The sequence below is a fragment of the Cupressus sempervirens genome, chromosome 1 (genome assembly GCF_028749045.1).
Source record: "Cupressus sempervirens isolate cs-2001-9-10 chromosome 1, ASM2874904v1, whole genome shotgun sequence".
Classification (NCBI taxonomy): Eukaryota; Viridiplantae; Streptophyta; class Pinopsida; order Cupressales; family Cupressaceae; genus Cupressus; species Cupressus sempervirens.
The window spans coordinates 348,874,680-348,897,898 of record NC_143118.1 but is presented as its reverse complement, the minus strand read 5'-3'; the positions used below and the strand labels follow the sequence as shown (position 1 = coordinate 348,897,898).

Sequence of the window (23,219 nt, the reverse complement as noted above, 5' to 3'; positions counted from 1 at the left end):
ATAAAGGGGAAGGAGGGTATTTGTATCTATTTTCAATATTGTTCCTCAGAGTTTCCTCAATATTGTTTACTATAGAAAAGTAGATTGAATCCAAGTTAGATTTCTTGTCTCTAAACCTGTGATTATTTTTTGTTCAATAAAGGATAGCTCGCTTAAACAAGACATTGTCACCATAGCTCTCAAATGAAAGGATGAGAAGTAGGGGCATACCAACTAAAAGATTTCAATTAAGGGTTAAATGACCAAATCCATTGTATAGAGAAAAAGAACATAAGTCTTTTCTTGAGATTTCAAGAGTACTAAAAAGTGAACATGAGGTGAGAAATAGATTCCAAATCCTTTTCACATCAATAACATATTTTGACCAATTGGATTCCTTATGTATGAATATTGTCCAAACTAAAGATTTCCCTATGATAAATTGTCCACCATAAGAACTTATTTTTCTATAACTTTTGAGTTCCAAATTTTGTTTCAATTGAAATCTTGGGTTCATTAAGGAGACAGTTGATTATAACCAAATTTAATAGAGTATAACCCGTCATTAGAATGACATAGATTAATTTTTTAGGAATATTAAATCTATACAATATCAAAAGAAGTTGAAGAAGTTGAACTACCACTTGCGTAAAATGACCAACAAACCATAAATCGTTGACCCTCCAAGTTAGAGGATTAGACAAGATATCACAAAAAATACACACTTGACTACCAAGTATTAATGATAGATCCCTTTCAAGGATTGAGAAATAGGGTGTACTTCTAGAGGAGTTTTGCAGGTCCAAGATATTTCCAAAAATAGACCTTTTGTTCAATTCCTAATTGCCATATGTAACCTTGTCTGAGCTTGTCAAAATGGTTTTGATAAGTTTTATGTAGATATTAGAACTATGGGGAAAGGATCTTCAAGAGGCTCAATCCTTCCAAATTTTGAAGGTATTTAGAGACTAAGATGTTCAACTAATCAAAGAAACCATTGATGAGTTTCCAACTGATTTTAGTCAGGATGGCCAATTTTTTGAGACTTTAACTTCTATAAGTAGTTCCTCCATGCTCTTTAGGAGAGAAAACCTTCTCCCAATCTACTAGAGATAGTCTAATGCATACCTTCCATTCTAGACCAAAGGAACCTTCTTTTGATAACATCGTATTTTTAACACACATTGTTGACATATGAAAGAGTGACATAAATTAAGGTACTTTGCTAAGGAACCTTCTTTTCACAACACCATTTTTTAGCACATTGTCTACATATGAAAGAGTAACATAAATTAAGGTACTAATAGGCATCTAGAGTACATCATCATAGCTTAAAAAAAAGATTTCCAGTTGGCTAGTTTGGCTTGAATTCTTCTCAACAAACTATCCAAAATAGAGTTGTCAACTTTACCAAAGGTTAAAGGAATACCTAGATGCATCGAAGGGAGGCTAAACAATCTAACAATTAAGGATTATAGAAATTTTGAGTATATTTCCTTCAAATCCATATTTCCTTTCAATTAGAGAAAGAAAAGGCCAAAAAACCATATTAAAAACCTTTAAAATGTTGATCTTGAGAGGCGTAATTTCTTGTTTACCATTAACCATGGAGTGGAGTTCTTCATTAGCCATTATAACTATATCTATTAACTACATGCTTAGGAAAAATCATTTCTAATGAGGGTAAATAATTTTTTCAAGAAATGGATTTATTATATTCACCAATATTTTGGATAGAATTTTATACATAGTATTGCAAAGACTATGGGTACATAATTTTGGCATTTTGTTGACTCCGCATCTTTTAGGAACTAGGATAATATAGGTATTGTTGAACTCTTTCGAGAAACCACAAGTAGACAAGAATTATCTAATAGCCAAGAAAATATCATTCTCAACAATATCCTAAACTTTTGGCAAGAACAAGGGGGAAATTGTTCGGCCCCAGAGCTTTGTAGGAGCTAAGATTTTTTTTTAAATCAGTTTCTTGAATTCGTCAATTGAAATCGAAGTATGTATCCCATTGATATCTTCAAAAGAAATGATATTTTGAACATTGAGTAATAAATATTCTAAACTCTGGGAACATTTGGATCAAACATTGGAGTTGGGTTTAGAATAGAATAAAAGTAATCAACAACTTCCTTCTTAATATATTTTGCAGTGTTGAGAATATAGTCATTAGGGTGGATTAATTCTTTGATAGAATATTTTTTTATGTCTAAGAGAAAATTGGTGGAATAATTTAGTATCATAGTCTCCCTCTTTTATCCATTAGACTCTTGATCTTCATTTCGGAAAGATTTCCTCTCTAGAGATAATGTTTTGAAGTTTCACCAATAGTGTTTTCTCGTCTAAGATTGACTATAAAGTCCAACCATCTTGTTTAATCTAATTATGAATCTCCAATATTTATCATTTTGCATACTTTGTGTAAAGGAAAATATTTCCAAAAGAGTACTTATTACAATCTAACTTAGCCATAGCTAGTTTCAAAAATTAACCAATCTGAACACATACCTGGATATTAATAGTCCACCAAAGATAAATATCTATAAATTCTAGTGTGTATGTCCACATCACTTCAAATCTGAATGGGAGAATATTTCTAGTCTTATTGAGTCTCAATTGAGAAAGATATAAGGGATTTTGTTCGATCCAAATTTGATTTGAAAAGATAAATTGCATATATCATAGATGGACCAAGAGAAGGAAATGAGATAAAGGTCCAATCTAACCTAAATCAAGTGATCCCTAAAATGCATACGAAAATTCATGAAGATCTTTCATATATTTAATAAAGTTTGGAGAACCCTCGCATTTCTCCAAGGGACAAAGGGGAGATTCAAAGTCTCTCATAATCATCTAGTCAAAATTAGATAAAGTGTCCCAACCAATGAGAAGAGAGTGTCAAAGGTCTCTTTTAAGGGTCATTATTATGAACACAAGAGTTAGTCAAAATTCATTGAACTAAAGAGTCAGCATTCTTAAAGGAGATATTTTGAGATTTTTTTGGGGGAGTATAAAGAAACAATTTGATTGTTAGATTTCCAAATCATGGTCAAGCCTCCAAAACCCCCTTCATCCCTAATAGCTAAAGAGTTAGAGAATGACCTAATATAAATGTTGGCTTTGTAAAAATCTTCTTTTGTCAGTTTGTCTTGTGAATAAGAAGAATGTACAAGAGGTATTTGATCATAATGTAAAGGAGATATCTATTTATAGACATGTCATGTCTTATTTAATTGGGTATACACTTCAATATGTTAGTTTCTCATTCACATAAGATTTCACATCACTCTGTAGTATGCCCTATACATGTTGCTTGCTTTTTTTGGTAAATCTCTTGGCATTTTATTTGCCTCCAAAATGTATTGGAATAACCATTATGTTTCATTTTACATTTTTAGTTTTCTTGTGCAAACTGAATTCAATCACTTGTCATTTTTATCAAGTTACATATTAGGTGACTTCATAGTCTATTATAAACATTCAATTTCAAATGATGCCACAAAAACATTTTTGAGATATTTTTCCTTTGTTATCTATATTGGCAACTTTGTGTGTATCATATGCATAGCCCTAGTGACTTGGAAAAGGATTTGTGTACATTATTGTATACATCATTTAAATGACTCATAAAATGATTTGAGTACATTTTTATTGTCAACTTTGTTTGAATAGCTTGAAAAGGGATTTGTGTACATTTGCAATCTTGGTAAACATCACTAATGCATTTCTATTATCATTTAGGGTTATCCACTCGATCATCTTTGTATTGGAAAGGTTGACCACGTTGCTTGTAAAACCCATAAATGATCCAATATATTTTGAAAAGCATCCAAGGATTCTTGAAGTTTAGTGAACTTCATGGTAAAATACATTTCTAATGGAGGAAATGTAGAAGTGTTTACAACGTGGCGAATAGTTTTCTTCATGTCATTACTCTTTGAAAGTTTACTTCACTTTTGACGATTTTTAAGGATGGGTTGCATTTTGATTTGATGACTCAAACATCATGAAATTCCTCATTAACAATATTTACTCAATTATTTTTATATGTACCCACAAATCCGTGGATGATGCATAATAATTAACATATACATTAGGAAATTGGTTTAGGTGAAGGTTTTGCTAAACATGTTTCACAATCATATATCATGTAAGGGAGTGCTCAATTTAGAGTATGAATATTGAAATCATACCACATAGTTACATGTTTTAATTTGGTCTTTGAGGACATTTCAATTGATTGTAGATTGCAACTTGAATAACTTCTAAAAAAATCAAGAGCACCTTTTTCAATCATTTAATATGTGAATAACACTTGATGATGTGAGACCCACCAGTTAAGTGTATAATCTATCAAGGTCCTCATAAATACCATAGTTAATAGCTTATATTTGTATAGGAAATCTACACATGTAATCATAAAAATTATCAAATATGTGTTAGGGTTACCTTTGTCATCATTCATTAAAAATTTAACAATTTCCATCTATGAACTCTTCACCATCTTGTGCATCTGGTCATGTATTCATTGTCATTTTCTACATGATTTATCTTACAAATTAGCATAGTTAAGATGAATATTTCATGGTGTGCATTGCAAGGAGTGATAATAAGGGAGATGAATGAAGAGAGATTGGAAGAGAAATGAAGGCAAGACATTTGAGGACATCCATGGATACAAATGTGAATGTAATGAGGGATAAACTCAAGGTGAGAGGGGCATATGTGAGAGTGATATAAAGTAGTAATGTAAGTATAATATATCATAAGAGGTGTGAATATCTCAAGAGGGGTATAGTTAGGGCATAGGTTGTAAAAATATATTTGGTGGAGAAGGGATATACACAGTTATAGAAGGCTAGTAGGGGTATTAGCATCATTGAGTTTGGTTAGTAGTTCTAGAGGATGTGTTAGGAGGTAACTACATTGGTCAAGATGGATGAAACTTTTTTTTTTGTCTACTTGAGTAACATCTAATCCAAATAGCTTGTTGATAAAACATATTGTTTGCTAGTTGTGCCGGATTTTTTTATTATGACAACCCAAAGAAAAAATTGAAATCGTGCCCAAAACTACTTACAAAATTGAATTTCGTTAGATAAACACAAGCCAAATTTCATCCAAATTTGATTATATGACAAAAAATTGAAATTCAATGAAGTTGACTATAAAGTCAAATCTAAGCAACATTTATTTTTATATTTGAATCAATAATTATTAGGTTTGAGCTTAAAATGGATGCCTAGCTTATTTACACTATACCCAATCTTACCACTAGTTTTTTTTGTACAATGTCATCCTTGGCTATTCGGCCGAACAAGTTCCGCCTAAAGCTCATTCTCTCATATTATGTAGGCATCCAAAAAACAAAAAAACAAAATTTAATTTGAAACAATAAATTCATTTTCAATTGTTGTATTGCCTGAAAAAATGATACTGAATAATTTTAAATATTAGTGTTTCGACGCCATGAGTGCACTCTCTCTTTCATTGATGCCCGTTGCCTCTTTGTTTGCTTCTTGCATTTCTTGGGCCACGCCTGAAAAGGCTGTGATTTTTGCTACAATGTGATCTCTAGGGCATCAGGTCAAAGATTCCAGGAGAAATATTCTTGAGTTTCGGACTATAAATATCGGTGGTTTTATGTCTGTCAACTTTGTCGGAGTTGATCTTTGTTGTTGGCACCTTTACTTGGGTTTCATTAAATATTAGTTTTTAATCTTCTATTATTTATAAAACATCTATTAGGTATGGTATTTTATTTTAATTTCCTATATAAAGGCTGGCATCTTCCAGCTAAAGTATATAAATAAAAACCTCGTGGTCGTGTTTCCATTCACGTCTGCTAAATTGAAGGTCGCTTTTAATATTATATAAGCATAGTAAAGCAAAGAATGCAACCAGAACATCACTTGTAATCATGAATTAGCTCAATCAGTCCATCAAGAAGCCTATTGAGCAAGATCAATCATCAGCCTCTGATCATCACTGTGCTGTAACGAACAATTCTAACCTTTTGGCCCCATGATATAAGTGATTTATAGGATCAAATGAACTTGCATGAACTATCTGCACCATAGCTAGACAATGAATGAAGAAATAAGAATGAACTAAGACGTATATGTTGAATATTGAGAACTCTTGGGAACCATTGCTAAAGAATTGCCAGATACAGCAAGAACCTGACCAGACGAAGAATGATTATTGAAAGGAAAACAAGTGCATAATTTTTGCTGCATGTGCACAGCAACCTCTTGACCTCCTTGGATATAATTAAATATGTGACAATGATATGCTCCTTATTTTAAGCTTTTTGAAACAGAACCAGTTTTAAAGGGATAGTTGACCATAAGGAATATAATTTTTTGGATATTTAATGATCATGTTGAATTCCAGTAGGTTTCATTTCTTCATAGTTTTGCCTCAAAGCTGTACAATGGATGACTAGAATTAAGAGTACAATTTGCTTGCAAGCAATACTGTGGATTACCCAAAAAAGGTCCCTTATCATACTAGTGCCAAGCCCTAAGGGTTTTTCATGTATGTCTTCAATATTTGCTATGATCTCTTCTTCTCATCTTTCTTCTCGTCACTCTTTATTTGCTTTCTGCTAACAGTATGGAATCCTTCACCCCTACGCCCTCCACCAATATTAGAAACAAGTGCATAATTTTTTATGCATGTGCACAGCAACCTCTTGACCTCCCTGGATATAATTAAATATGTGACAATGACATGCTCCATATTTTAAGCTTTTTGAAACAAAACCAGTTTTAAAAGGATAGTTGGGCTTAAGGAATATAATTTTTTGGATATTTAATGATCATGTTGAATTACAGTAGGTTTCATTTCTTCATATTTTTGCCTCGAAGCTGTACAATGGATGATAAGAATTAAGAGTACAATTTGCTTGCAAGCAATACTGTGGATTACTAAAAAAAAGGGTCCCTTTTCATGTGCCAAGCCCTAAGGGTTTTTCATGTATGTCTTCAATATTTGCTACGATCTCCTCTTCTTCTCATCTTTCTTCTCGTCACTCTTTATTTGCTCTCTCTGCTAACAGTATAGAATCCTTCACCCCTATGCCCTCCCCCAATATTAGAATGGGAATGGCCATGCATCCTCTATCTTCTAACATCTAAAATGTTGCTAATAAATTTTAATGAAGGCAGCTGGTTTTATTTAACCACCAACAATCAGATGGTTGAAAGATAAGAAACAATCTACTTTCTACTTAACTGCATGCAGCAACATAAGTTGGGATGTGTCCTCTAACATTCTTTACCAAACTCTTAAAAGAAAGGAAAACCTTGAATATTCAATTGTATCATATAAATTTAATGCAAGTTTTCAGGCAAGATTACAGGCGGGAGAATACTGATTTCTAGAGGGCAATGCTCACCGTACATATAGCCTATCAGCTAATTAGCATTTTCATAAATTTACATGACTCCTTTCAAATGACCTCACCAAATGGGTGTGTAGGTGGGTTTCTTAAGTGCCCCAAAAAAGTACAACTTTCAAATGATTAGTTGGTTATGATAGCAACGTGCATTTCCAACTTCTTTCAGATGAAATATTGAACTTATTGTATAAGGAAATAAAATAGAGAGACAATATTCTATTATTACTCTGTTGCATGGAAATAAAAATACAATAGAACAGGTCAGATCAAATCACAGAAGAATTGATTCATGTATTAAGTACATGAGAACTTACAGAATACCAGGTTGAAAGATGCTTGGCATTTCCATATAAATAAGGACAATTTTGTCCATGTTTTACTTCCATGAAATGGAACGTTGGTGCACTGCCATTTGGAAGACAGATAAATGTGTTGAATCATGGGAAAGAAAGTTGCATCTCATAGCTGCCATCCTTTGTACAAAGCTTGCTATAATAAAAATGAAATGTTCAATTACAAGGATTGACATCAAGTAGTATGCAGTCGGCCCAATAATAATAATCATGCGCCTCTCTGCATAACACTTGTTACAGCTTACAAAGTGCACAACCCACTTTTAGCAAGCTTCGCTCAATGGAAGTATGCCTGCTTGTACATTCTTTCAATCGTCATCGTCTTCACCTTGCTTTCCTGCATGGTTAATTTTTTGTGCACGATACATTTCTGCAACCTGGACCAAAATAGACCCATAAAAAAACTTCAAGGCCTCCGATCAAATGAACAGCAGGCATTCACTAGAAGTTCAAGAAACAGCTTTAACTTACTTGCTCTGCTGTTGTCGCTTGCTCTGGGATTTTGTCCTCACGAACCCGTAGCAAACGAGGAAATCGAAGAGAAATTCCCTTCAAAGAAATAGAGAACATAGAAAAGACTTTAATAATTCCTATAGCAAATTTTCAAATTCTATAGAATACTAGAAGCTGATGGTATGCACCTTAACAGGATCAACTGCACCATTTGCAGCCCGATGTATTGGGCTAATGCTTAGATCTGCAGCTTTTACCTCCCATACCTGTATTTTGCACAAAAATAGAATGTGAAATTCTCAACTCAAACTATGAATCGGCAGACAAATAAGGGGCCTGTAAATATACAAACAAATAGAGACTTCAGAAGCCAAAATGGATTATAAGGCTAACTGCTTTTGCTCAAGATTCTCTTTGAGTAATTCCTTTTTGTGCCCATTTTGGAGTTCTAGAACATAAAATTCAATTATATGGACAACCTAATCACTTTCTGTGATGAGGATAACATTCTACGAGTTTATCACTGAAAATCAAAAGGCTGACCATGAAAAATAAAAACATCTAGTACATTGAGTGTTATTTTAAATTTAGAAAATTTGAGATTTTTTAACAAACTATTTTTTAGTAGTAGATGCCTACTCTTCTTTCTTCCATGGCAAGAAATACTGATATTTTAGGCATAAGAAAAGCCTTCTATGGGACGGCCTTGAAAATTAAATCTTTACATTTTTTGCCCCAACATTTTGTTCCCTTTGGTAGCTTTTCTTCTTTCCATCATTTTGAGGAATATTGACTGATTTGAAGCATAAGTAAAGTCAGTTGTAGAGCTACGTAAGACTATCTACTGATGTTCACAAATTATGGAAAATCAGTGGAATTACTGGAAAAGTAGTCAGACAACAGAATAATATGCAGTCACCTTTGGTAGTTTTTCTTCTTTCCATCATTATGAGCAATATTGACTGATTTAAGGAATAAAAACAGTCTAGGGCAACATAAGAATATCTACTGACGTTCACAGATTATGGCAAATCAGTGGACTTACCAAAAAAGTAGTGAGACAACATATCAATATGCAGTGCTTGTTACAAAATTATGTCAAATGGGTGGGCTAATTGGAAAAGTGAGACATTATTTTAGATTCTTGTCCCAGAGGAATGAAGTCTGCTACAGCTTTAGATGCTTAAAAATTGATTCACTTTTAGTTTTCTTCAAATAATGCATTGTTGCGATAGTACAAGTCATTACCAAGTGATGTCACAAAGGCACGTTGAGGTGAACAACAGCTAATTAAACTAATCTGTAATCCGCTTTCCACCATAATCAGTGATATTGACAGATGAGGCATAAGAAAGTCTGTTGTGAGACGGCCTAATAATGTATAGTGATGTTGGCAAAATTTAAAATTATGTCCAAGTGGTGGATTAACCAGGAAAGCAATGAGAAAAACATAACAATTGTTTTAGATTCTTGCCCAGAAGAATGAAGACTACTATACTCTTGGAAGCTTGAAGACACTTGCCTTCTATTTTTCTTTAATATAGTGCACCATTGTGATAGTTTTTGCACATATTTTACAAGTCACAACTCTCTGTCACCATGTATACAGATACCAAATTTAATGTGAAAATTTTGCTCTATTTTTATTCTCATATAAAACCACTGCATTGGTTTAATGTCAAGGATATAGGACAGAATAATTAAAGAGACTGATCAAGACGTCATGACCATTACTAAATTCATCTATTAAATTGCCTCTACTCTCAACCTCATAAGGCCATTCAACAAAGAATCACTTCTCCAAGGCCATAAGATGCTACATTTAGTTATAGACGTAATTTCTGGGAATAAATATTAGTGGTATGCTTTGTGACAGAATCTTCCATTGATTCTTAGGTTTTCTATACAGTGTAAAGCATTAGAAGCAGTGGTACACAGAGACCCGTCACTCTCCCTCCATACACGCCTTGGAGACAAATGCATCTCCGAGACTTTTCACATCTCTAGAGTCATCAAAAATGGCTGGAGACTTCACCAAAATATCTGAGTCTCCGATTCCAAATAATGAAGCCTCCCACCTGTCTCCTGATTAAAAAAAAAAATTTTAAATAGAACATTAAGTCATTTCTGATTTTTGTTTACAATTCTGAGTTTTTTTGTTTGCATATCAGCGATTAAGCATCTAACTGTAGATTTTTGGATTTCAAATTTCAATATGTAATGATAATCTCAGTGATTATTAACCTGATAAGATGATGATCATATGTGATATTCAGAAACCAGATATGAGTATGAGATATTTAATGTGGGTTTTGAACAATTTGACTCTATATTAATATGCCGTTACTGTTTAGTATTAGTCTTCGACTCTTTAAACTTTCAATGTTCATACTTATAAGTTTCCATTTTTCTTGTTTTCAAAGCACTATGTTATGACTCTATAGTATTTTTTAAAAAGTTATTAAATTCTATTTAAAAAAATTGCTGCCTCCAAGTACCCCCATCTCCTGTTTTTGAAAATAATTGTACCAGTACTGGAGACCTCCAAGTCTACCCATCTCCAAGTAACCTTGCTTAGAAGGTACAAGTTGAAAGGTAGTCCACTATAACAAATATATGATTTAAACAGTGGTACCTGTCCAACCTTAGCATAACTCCCAGACAATGTTGTTTAACGGTAACCAATACACCCAATTTCTTTGAAAAAGGCCAACCATCAATTTGATAATCTTAAAATACAACTGATGGATTATTCTGTTTGGGTAATATTCAGGCATTTTCAAAGTTTCTTTCTCAGTCACAATGCTTTTATGTTCTCCATCAAAGTTGTCCTTTGACAGTCTGATTTGCCAGCGAGCTTCCACATGTTAGTTTCTCAGAGAATTTGATCTCGGACATTTGGAACTTCGGAGTCTCATTGTGTTCAAGTTTTACTCCTGAAACTTTGATGTGCTGATATTTCAAGTATAAGAACTGTGTATGGCTGTGGCTTGTTCAGACCTGCCCACTGATGTTTTGTTATTCCATTTTGTTCTCCTATACAATTGTCTTTGGAGGTTTGTGTTAATTTTTCTCAGAGAAATCCTTTTCTTTATCTGTGTTCCAATCAAATTATTTCCATACCTATTTTCATATTTTATGTGCCCCTTACAATCATTTCTATATCTTTTGTGTTACAACTAGGTTGGTATAGTTTCACCAATATCCTGGTCTTGCCAAGGTTGCAAGATCGTAACAGATGTCACTATCTCAAATACTTGAGCTAACTGGGTGGAAAATCAGAAACTGGTTCAAGAAAGAAAGGGGAAAAGAGAATATTCTCTTTAATCTACATTTTGAAATCAGAATCCGGTCCATGCCAATACAGGAGACATGCGGTGCCACTCCAACCCCATCATGGAAAAAAGTTGTAATAAAGTCCTGGACCTTAGATTGTAACTGTAAGTGAAATGAAGTATACCTGATATTAATTACTAGTTAATATAGCTAGAAAGATATGTTGCATTATATGAAATACTATGATGTTAGTTAAGGATATTTGGTGAGATATTACCATTAATTGATGGTTGTAGATGATAACTAATGATGGTCCTATGTTAGCTTAGATGAATCACAATATATCAATTCAATGATGGTTAATGGCATTAGTGTTAATATATATTATTTAAGGATAGATGATGTACTTAATAGAAGAGCTTATAATTGAAATGCTTCGTTACCCTGGTATGCCCCTAACCCCTCCGGTCCATGCCTGGGTACAAACTGGTACCTGGTCCTGGGCTAGTTCACCTGCTGGTCCCAGTTCAAACTTGCTGGCTGTCAGATCAAACGCGGGGAACCATGCCCAAACATGTCAAACCAAGCACAAACTTCGACAAACTAGGACCCAGGGACATCATTTATGTGACGTTTTTGACAAATTTTATAAAGTTTTGACATCCTCAATCCTAAAAGGTGGAAATGAAAGACTAATGTTGGCTTCTAATTCTCTCTCTCTCCACACATATCTCTCTCTCCCTCCACGCACAGGTATCCTTCATGCTCGGGTGCCCTTTGTTTTCCATCGTCTTCTTTCTTTCTTTCTTTCACGTTGGATCTCCACTGTTTCTCCCGACTATATCCTTCTTTCTCTCGTGTTGAATCTCCCGACTGTTTCTCCCGACTGTTGTATTTGTGTGTTCAACCTGGTGTGTTCGAATGCTTTTCCGTTGGGTAATTGGAGAGTTGTTTGAGCTCGATGTCATTTGTTCTCAAACGTGCCTTCCGCCTATGCTCAGGCTGGTTGGATCTCACTGTCATATGAAGGTCATTTTTGGCAGATTTTGTTCTACTTTCTACTTTCTCAAGTCACAGGGTTCTGATATCCCCTACATCTCTACTCTTGTGTGATTTTACTATGTCTCAACCTTGCTCCACCGTGCCTACAACTTGTTAGCATTTGTTGTTATTTTGTGACGTCTAGGGCATACAGTTCCTGTATGTGCTTGGTCTACTATAAGCTCCAAGATGGTGGGTCAATCAGTTGCAGCAATGACCACGAGTGATAGCTGCCCGCCAATGAATCAACCTTTGACCTATCAGAGGTTATGTGATTGTGTCAATAAGCTTGAAGCTGACAACACTTTGCTTAGAGAACAAGTTGATGCATTGACAATAGAAATTTTAGAGCTCAAACTGGTTACAGAACTGAATACCTCGCATATCAAAGACTTTTCCGATACCTTCATCCCTGAGACAGTAAGCTTGAAATGCAACCTTGAATTGGTTATTGAATAATTGGATGGGCTGGAAAAAATCAAGGAACAACAAACTAAAATGGCTACAATACACTCTTCTATGATTGCTGAAACCGAACAAAAGGTGAAATCATGGGCCTCTCTCTGCACCAACACAGATACTATTGCACCCTGGCTAAGCTTAGACAAGATTGTCCATGGAAAGATTGATAATGAGCACATATGGGGTGCACGTGAGCTCAACTTGCATGTTTGTGGTCTCTCCCCCACTTCCGACCCTCTTGTTCTTGGGCATTCTTTCCTCTCTGACCAGCTCGATATCTCCAATATCACTTTAGATAAGTGTTGGTTTGGTACAGAAGATACCCTTTTCATCAAGTTTTTCTCTTTTGCTGACAGGCTTCGTGCTCTTAGAGCGAAGAGAAAGTTGTTCTCTCCCCTCTAAAATTTACCTTGATGAAGATCTCACGAAGGCACAGGTTACAGAGTTGAAACTTGCTCGAGGTATTGTAGTAGAGGCTCGGCGGGCTGGTAAATGGGCGGTGATTAGGAATCTTAGAGCAATTGTTCATAAATTCTCATCCTAGTGGATGGGAAGCGAGGACGACCTCCAAAACCACATGATGGTTTCACCAACAGTTTGACTAGAGGAAGTTCCCTTCTCTTCTTGTCAACTGCTGGAATGGTAACGGCTCTTTATGGTCATTACCTAGTCTCTTCACGATGTTGTGAGGTCTGCCAATATTTTGGTCGTTATTGAGACTCACAAGAGTCCTATGCGCCCTCTTCCAAGGTATCTTGGATATCAGCGGTTGTCTGTTTGTAGAGAGCAAGTCTGTACTTCTAGTGGGGTCCGTGGGTCCAAGGGTGTTGCTTGTTTGATTAGAGATGATATTTTCAAGTCCACATCAATTGTTCACTCTGACACCTTTGCCAGATTCATGTGGGTCCGTATTGGTCACCGAAATCACCAGCGAAGAGCCATCTTTCTTGCTATTTGTTATTTTCTACCGACCTCTTCTCTATATGCCATTCATGATGCTAAGGATGGGGATCCTTTTGTTGACCTTCAGGACAGCATCTCACAGTTTGCAGCTTCGAGTGATATCATTATTCTTGGGGACTTCAATGCTCGTAACAGGAATCTTCAGACTCCTATACATGACCGTGGCTCTAATTCGCTCTGCACTTCTGAGATAGATCCAACCAGAATGGGACTTCAGCATACCTCGGATGATGCCCTTAAACCGCTCACTTGTTGTGGCCGCCACCTTCTCCAGTTCTATGAGTCTTCTGGTTTATTGATTCGAAATGGTCTATCCTTCTTCCCTGTCTCTAACCTCTTTACCTGTTGGCCCTACTGTGGTGGTTGGAGGTTATGGACTATGTCATCACCTCTTCCTCCTTCATTCCCTCCATTCACTATTTCGCCATTTCTCATCTCCCCTTTGCTGGTCATGCTCTTCTAAGCATTGATATCTGTGGCTCATCTCGTTTGTCGCCTTCTCCCCAACCTTCCTACATCATGTCTGACACTGCCTACACCCCTACTCGCTTCCACTACACTGAGGGAGATGGTGAGCTCTTTTCATACCATCTTAGGAGACTTCTGACACTAGCTAGTTTCAGTGATTCAAAAGTAGCCTCTACCATGTTTGATTTACTTGCCTCTACCATTTGGGTTTCTGCTCTCCTTTCTATCCCTCACCACTCCCCTCCCTCTCTCAAGTCTAAGCATCGAAATACATGTCCTATGAATCAATGGTTTGATGTTGATTGCAAAGCTTTCCATCGCTTTGTTTGCTTTACTTTCGAGACTCATTCTCCTACCTTCATCCACTTGCGCTTATCTTATCTTTGTTTTCTTCGCCATAAGAAATGTTATTTTGCCTCTTCGCAGTGCAGATCCCTTTGCTCCACGCTTATTCAGAGTACCCTTTTCCCTCGTTGTCCTCACTCGCCCTCCATTCTCGACTTCCACTCTCTGACCTCCCACACCATTACGCTTTATGACATTCCAAGGCAGCCACCACTTCATTCCACTCCACCTCCTTACTGCCATTTGTTCACCCCCTCCAATATTTATAAGGCCATTAGATCCATGCGATGTAGTAGGGCGATGGATGAGGAAGGTCTTCAGGCTGAACTTTTCAAACTTGGTGCTTCAATCCTTGGATCCTACCTTCCTACACTTTTTAATAAAGTGGTTTGCACAGGGTTTCCTGATTCTTGGTCGAGACATGTGATTTACCCTATTCATAAGTTTGGACCTGTTTCTGACCAAAGTAACTACAGGACTATCATAATCAAGCATACTTTTGCCGAACTTTATGCTATTGCTCTGAACAACATGCTATCTAGAGAGCTTGACAGGAAAAGGTGTAGAGCTAAAGGTTAGGTTGGTTTTTAGGCGAACTATTAGCCTATGGATCATATCTTCGCGTTGTGAGCTATTATTGAGGCTAGGCACCACTCTGAGAAAGTCTATTGTTGTTTTGTGGACTTTTGCAAGGCTTTTGATTATGTTCCTAAGGTGGCCTTATTTCAGAGACTTAGCGAAATGGGATTTCAAATATGTTGTTAACTATTATTATGAGACTATATGAGGTGGAGATTGGTAGACTCAGGACTCCGGAGGTCTTTTTTGTTCCGATTTAGAGTACCATTGGGGTGACACAAGGTTGCCCTCTTTCTCCCACCCTGTTCGGGTTGTATATCGATGAGCTTGAGGATTTCCTTGTGAACTCCTCGCAACCTGGTGACGAGTGCTATTTACATCAAGTTTTGATCTCTATTCTCCTTTTTGCGGATGATGTTGTTCTCTTGGCCTCTTCTCCTGACAGTTTACAAGGACTCCTTGATGGTTTGGCCTCTTCTTGTGATCAGCATCAACTCGTGGTCAATCTGACTAAGACTCGAGTTATGACCTCTCATCTTCATTTCTTCTTCCACAGGCAGGAGGTTCAAATTACTTCTTACATGTATCTCGATGTGAAGTTTGGGACCCCAATTCAACTTGAGACTGGCTATTCAGTCCTGAGTTAGTAAGGGCATGGGCTCCTTGGCTATGCTCGAAAGACAATGTTTCAGATATCATTTCCAGAACATTTCGTCCAAGTTGTCCCTCTTAGACTCCTTAGTTAGACCGACTGTTCTCTATGGCTCGATGGTTTGGGAACCACCTCTTCTTGCTTCAAATTGAGCCTCTATAGAGCGTGTTCAAACATTGCTTCTACAGCATATCATTAGATGTTACAGACTCACCCCCCCACAGCATTGTCTTGGCTGAGTTTGGAGCTCATCCTTTCAAACTTACAGCCATTTTCGACTTGACCTGATTCCTTCATCGGCTTTGAGGCTTTATGGATTCAAATATTGACCGACACAGATACTCTCATCTGGAATATTGTTCTTTTGTTGTGGTTATGAGATTTGACACTAGTAGTAGATCTCACTATTGGTACACCCAGGCCACCTCTTTGTTGGGTTCGATCAAGATTAATATTTATCATCTTCCTCCTTATCAATTCTCGCTAGATGCTCCTGCTCACCTCCTTCCCTCACGACAGGAGTTGAATGAGTATGTCAAACAGGATATCTATAGACGGTACATTATCACTACCTAGAGTAATCCTTCTGGTGGATTATGTCCTAAGATGGCCTTTTATGTTGAGCATTTTCTTGAGATCCAAAATGGTATTATTGTTCGGCCTACTTATTTGTATTGGCACTAGAGTCACGCTCTATAATTCTCTTTGGGCTCCTTCAGAGTTGGCTCTCACCGTCTTCAAGTTTGGACCGATCACCATATGGTTAGAGAGGATCGGATTTGTCGACTGTGTACTTTGGCAGAGGTTGAGACTAAGACCCACTTTATATTTCACTGTCCTATCCACTATGAGATCAAAGGGATTATTTTACTGCCTTTTCAAAGATTGTTTTTCTCTTTCACCATTGTTTAGTTATATTGACCAGCGATGTCTTGCACTTTACTTGCGAGAGGCCACCCAGCTTCGTGAGCATATCCTACAGTCACTCATACCTCAAGGTCATATCTCAGACCAGCTTATCACCGCCTTTTTCTCCCCCTTGTCTCCTCCACGGGGTGCGAAAAGGCCATCCAATATCACTCACTCTAGATCAGTCAAACATTGCACCAATCTTTCCAGGCAACGACACTCCTCCAGCAATTCTCGGCAACGATCTAAGACTCTGGATCGTTCACGTTTATACCCTTCTGTGACTGATTTCTTTGTACCAAGGAAGGATCTTTATTCCTTACCTTGGTTTCCCTGGTTTCGTATCTTGTTTTTTTTTTTGTTTCTTCTCAGACACCATTTGGTGCTCCTGTTTTAGCTGGCTCTTTTGTTTGTATGCTTAGTCCCATAAACCCTTCTGATTTTTTGTTGGACATTAATACTATTATCTTATCTTATCCCATTTGTGGTGTGCAAGTAGGTTAATTTGTCTTGACAAATAATTTTTTTATCCATTAGTTGAACTTGAAACAATGATACTTGAACTTGCTGTTATGATTTAATTTTAATGTTTTGAATTATTGATGTTGAATTTGAAGTATATGATGTTATGATCATGATTCATGATGCTTTGATTGCAAGTTTTAAAGTTTATGGTGTTTTTGTTGTTTAAATCATATGATTGTATGATACTATGTGCCATTCTAATAATAACTCATGCTTCTAGACTTCATAAATATGTATATACATAGTTGTTTATAATTTTTAAAGTTTTTGTACAAATGAACTTAAACGAACCCAAACCCCTTTCCAAAATTTTGCCGTACTGGCAAACTAGTTCTTTGAACTCAAACTTCGAATCGAACTCGAACCAGTAACTTAGTTGAAATGCTTAAAATGTTTGTTATCAATGATAATGAAACAAAGACACTGACAACTAAAATTCTAAAAAGTGAAGTGTCCCCATTTACAATGGAGTGATGTGTGATTACCTCACAACGCTACTACACTTTGTTATTTGAATATTGAGTTGTGAACCTTTAATAGGTATTAGAATTGCTTTGACCATATCCATATCTTTAGACCACCACTCATTCACAAATCTAATACATTTCTTGGTGCTGATTTCAATAATGCATTTGGCGGTGATCATAGTATGCCAATTCAACCAAGTGCTCTTGACAAATTTGATCACTTTTGATGCTATAGTCTTAACATTTTATTATCATTTCTCACAAGGAAAGCATATTGAAAATCTTTATTTGATAGGTGTCCCATATTTTAACTTTGATAAGATTATCATGGTTTATGATTTTGGACATCTGTTAATATAGTTTTCAAATCTATTGAGGAATATTTGCCAATTTTGATATTTTTATGGACTTTTTTCTTATATTGAAAATAAGTTATAAAATTAGCTTTTAAAACGCAGATTTGTATTATTCAAACGTAATATCGATTGACAAACTTGTTCTAAATTTTTACCTCAGCAATATTAAAACACAAACCATGTAACTTAGAAATAAGATGTGACATTTTCTTAGGTAATAAAATCGCTAACAATCAAGACTTCTCAAGTAGAATAACAGAATCCAAACACATACCTCTGTAGGTTCAAACCAAACCTCTACACCCAATGCCTCCCCATAGCGATAATAGGACTGAGAACAAAAGAAAATTAAGAATTTAGACAATGCAAGCTAATACATCATCAATTTTGAAAATGTGCAAAATATGTTTCCATGTGATACGAAGCAACTAATTAACCTTCGGAGTTGGAATAACTTTCGTGCGCAAACTAGCAGATCGCTCTTCTAGCACAGCCTCACTGAACCCCGTCCCTTCAATCAAAAAGCAGAAATTGTTTGCCAAAGAACCAACGAAAATGAATAATGAAAAAAAACCATAAAACACTTGTTACAATAACTTCCAAATATATTAATTTGAATTCCCTGTTAATAGAACATTTTGACTCAATAATTACCTATTTTACAGATACTTTGGTATTCTTCATTCTCTTCATCATAGCACGCAAGAAGAAATGCCCCGTAAACTCCTATAATCACCATTAATGACAAAATAGACATAAATCTGACAATTTGATTGAAACTACTAATAAATTGTGCTAAGCTTTTAATCTTCTACTTAATGCTTACTGCTTACCAGTACGTTTTCCACGCCCATGAAATGCCCCTATGGGCACAAGATCCAAAGAATCTCCAATACTGGGATAAATCCAATACATGTATCCAATAAACGAGCATGTAAAAAATAAAGGAAAACAGATTCTAATAGGAAACAAGACAATGCCAATACTAAAATAGGCTTCGTTAGAAATAACAATTTTCCAATAAAATGACAAAATTTCATCATAAACATAGATGAGAACATTCACAACATGAACATTAGTCAAAAGACCTGAAATGTACCATTAAACGTTAACCAAGATCCTAAAACATGCCATAGAAATTAACATTTTGCATTAACTAATCATTTTTTATCTTTCTGGAGCCGCATAATTCAGAGAAGCGCAAAGAGAAAATAGAAAGAAGAAATAATACCCAATGAGAAGATTGTTAAAAAGGATATTAAAAAGGGGAAATCCATCCACTCGATTGAGGATAGTGCAAACTCAACCTAAATGCTAGAGCTAACCAGGATTCAGATGAGGCCTAGCTCACTGCTCCAAGACCATGAGGGCAATATAATTTTCTGGATTACACAAGGATTCAATATTCAATTCCGTAATCTGGCCAAGCCTATTGGAATTGAAAGCGTAAATTGTATCCTTATGGATGGAAAACAACAAAAAACCTGCCTTCCTACCACCACATGAATAACACTTATATGTCATTCACCTAGCAAATTGATAATGGAGATACACAAGCTTCTTTCTGGGTTCAAAAGAACTAAGGTCTTGCACATCCCTAAATAAGATCACCTTCTGTATTACTAAGTATGCAACAATGGATTATGTTCAATTGATAGTTCCATTTGATCATAACAGTTTTCCAATGGTAATGGAAAATGGAGGCCAGTTTCCAAAAGAGAAAAGACATCCCACATAATTCAGGCATTGAGAAAGTGTAGAAAACTGAACATGAAATTTCTAACCAGAATACCTGTGTTTTTCTTTGAGGATGCTAACCCACAATATTTCATGAAAGAGGTAATGACAAATGAAACTGCCAATCATTTTACCATTAGAATTGATCAAGATTCAAGAAGAAAACAAAATTCTAGAAATCCCACTCCTGTGCACGTTTGGAAAGAGAAAACATATTCTGGAAAATTGTTAAGTGTGAACTCTTCTGTGTCAAAATGAATCCCCACTCTCTTTTTTTATCTCAATTTCCTTGACACTCCTCTTCAGGATAATCTAATGAATGTGCATGTGATTAATAAATCCACTGCTTCTGATAGGGTGTTCCAGGAAGGACAGACCTTACAAGTGTCGTTCAAAATAAAGGAAAATCTTAAGGAAGATAATTGGTAACCTTGCTGAGCCTGGTTAGATATCTGCTTACGGCCAAGCAATCCAAGGAGATAAGTGTAATAAGGCCAAAGAATGCCGATATTCACAGCATATAGGAGGTTTATTAGGCAAGAATTGGCAGGGAGAAATCTTAACAGGACACCTCTTCCTATCAAAGAAAAAATTAAAAGCCCAAAAGATCTAGGTTTATCAGTTCATCCCTCACATTTTTCACACTTTGAAGAAGATACTTGATGAAAGTGTATGACTATCAAGTATTGATATAACAAGCGAAGATAGCAAACATTAGAAAAAAAACTTGACTGAACAAAATTTTATCTCCAAGAAAGAACTAATCTAGAACTCCGCATATTAAAAATATACAAAAAGTTTTAAAATACAGTTTTAAAATTATGCAAAATAGTGCTAAGAAGCATAAAAATGAACTTAGTCCTTACATAGCTAGAAAATTGTCGAACTTTTGTTAAATTTTACAGCAATGGCGAAAAAACTTCTTGCTGGGGAGTTTTTGGAAAGTACTAAGAAAAATCTCACCATAAAACTCACTGAAACTTTGGGAGTTCTTGCAAATTACTTGATGCCAAGTAATTGGTTAATCAACTCGCTAATTTTGACCCATAAGTACTCAAATGTAGGTGTGTTACGTGCACTGTTGGCTATCCTAACTATTGAGAGCCCTGTTGACAAGGTACTCTTCAGCTCAGCAGGAAGCAGCCATCACTTGTTTGAGCATCAAACTGGAAAAAGAAGCTTAAATCATGAAGATGCTGTGATCTAAACTGTTGCAAGGAAGTTTATGGACTCATCTCCCATGAGAAATTTACTTATCATAATGCTTGGTCATCTTTTCCCGTCTGATTAGTTTTATAAATGATGACGGTAGCATTATTGAATATAGAACTTATATTTGATTCTTGTATGCCTTAGACAGAATTCTTGTAGAGCCAATCTAGATATTAAAAGCCAAGAAAACAATTGAAATGCATACAAAGGTATGTGAACAAGATATAGAACTTTAGTATATAATCAAGTCAGAAAACGAAAACCTCTGACAATATCAGTAAAGATTATTTATAGAAGTCATTGGGGAAAGATTATATATAGAAAAACAATGTTGATTGTGAAAAGGTACTGGACAACTGGTAGCAAAATTTTAAACAAATCTTCAACCAGTCGTACTACCTAACCAAAAATAAACCGTCAGATTAAAATATGCCTTCTCTTTTGCATTCTAAAACATAATAATTAACAAGGACTAATTATAACATTTTGGTACAATGAACAACTCCATAAATGTGGAAATCAAACTCCCCAGAATAAGTTAAGATTATTTAAATTACCAAGAAAATGGCAAGGGCTTGTTTGTATTTATATGGTTCTCCCAAATTTTTACAATACATTTGCATTTTACATTTAAGAGAATTATGAATAATGGCAATACTACTTTAGATTTTGAATAAGTCCTAAAAATCTATTTGGTCCTTGCTCCCGTAAGCAAGACAGAATATCATGCACATCAACAACTTGGACCAGAAGACTGCTAAACAAGATCACAAAAGCTTACAAAAGGCATGCATAAGCAATACAAAAGGAAAAATAAATTTCAACTTAAGAATTTTCCAAAGTTAATATCACCTTTGTCAACTATCAAATAAAAGTTTAAGATAGTCAGACTCCTCCAAAATAGCAGACTAAAAAAAATTGATGGTTGCCAACTCCTTTAGCTAGGGCCAACTCAAGTCACTTGTGCAAAATGAATTGAGAATCTACCACATTGCTATATCATACCTGTCCATGTAGTCTTTCTTCAACTTCAACCAGTTGTTGGAACGCTTCGCAGGTTCATATGTGGCATCTTGCTCCAATGTCTTGATAATCAGGCCTTCACAGCTGCACATTAAAAATTATTAGCAAAAAATACATTTCTTAAAAATTGGATTTGTAGATTGTGACAAACAATGGTTTGAAAGTGTTTCTATTATAATTTGTTGTGTTGTATGCCTTGAAAATTCAAGGTCCTTGTAATAATATATTATGGTATTTGTGTAATGTCAAGAGTCAGGATACTAATTAAATGTAAAAATAATCTAATGAACGTGTAAAGTCACTGTAAAAATCAATTGAAGAATTCGAAGAATATTTAAAAGCATCATTATAAGAGTTGATTGGTCTCTTTAAAACTTAAAAGTAGCCTTGCAAAGTCTCATAGGTGAAGATCACTAGGAATTTAGCACAAACATCTCTTAGACTTTTACAAGGTTTTAATAACATCAATAGTTTTATTAAAACATAATTGCTAAAAATTTAAAGCTTGTATGAGTGGTTCTATAATCAAAAGTTGAACTAGTGTTGAGCTGTTCATATGCTTTGAGGAGGAAACGCCCACTGCTGTACAATAGGGTTTGAATCAATGCATTGTATTTTCCATCTTCAATAAAATCCTGTTGTAAGAATGATACACAGGCAGATCTCTATTTAATGCCAGATTTCTTCGCCAAAGGGTTTTCCACGTTACTTATTGTGACAATTATTTTGTGTTCTTCCTATTGCTTCCGTTTATACTTTCATTTTCAGCCTTACGTCTCTTTAAATTATGACTTATATCAGTCATTGAGATCACATGTAAGACATGTTTGTTGCAACTGACCAAATATTCAAAACACTTACAGAACTTGATTGGTTACACTGTTACGTGTCCAAACTATCATTGATCATTTGCACACATTCAACATCAGAAAAATCTATATCAGTTTCTAAAATGGTCAGTGATTCCATCAAAAATAGAATTCCATTCAAAAAAGAATGGCG

General features: G+C 35.4%; 1 protein-coding gene across 1 annotated transcript in view; it reads right to left on the bottom strand.

The window, feature by feature from the left end:
• Window positions 1-7,664: 7,664 nt before the first annotated feature.
• LIG1 (DNA ligase 1) overlaps window positions 7,665-23,219 on the bottom strand; it is an 87,555-nt gene continuing 72,000 nt past the window's right edge. Inside the window, exons 10-17 of the mRNA XM_089824937.1 lie at window positions 22,200-22,301; window positions 19,079-19,140; window positions 18,900-18,971; window positions 18,683-18,756; window positions 18,520-18,576; window positions 8,391-8,468; window positions 8,221-8,298; window positions 7,665-8,126 (exon numbers count right to left, since the gene is read on the bottom strand). Coding sequence (XP_089681063.1) covers window positions 8,058-8,126; window positions 8,221-8,298; window positions 8,391-8,468; window positions 18,520-18,576; window positions 18,683-18,756; window positions 18,900-18,971; window positions 19,079-19,140; window positions 22,200-22,301 — 592 coding nt within the window. The 3' untranslated portion in view covers window positions 7,665-8,057. The remainder of the gene's footprint in view (window positions 8,127-8,220; window positions 8,299-8,390; window positions 8,469-18,519; window positions 18,577-18,682; window positions 18,757-18,899; window positions 18,972-19,078; window positions 19,141-22,199; window positions 22,302-23,219) is intronic.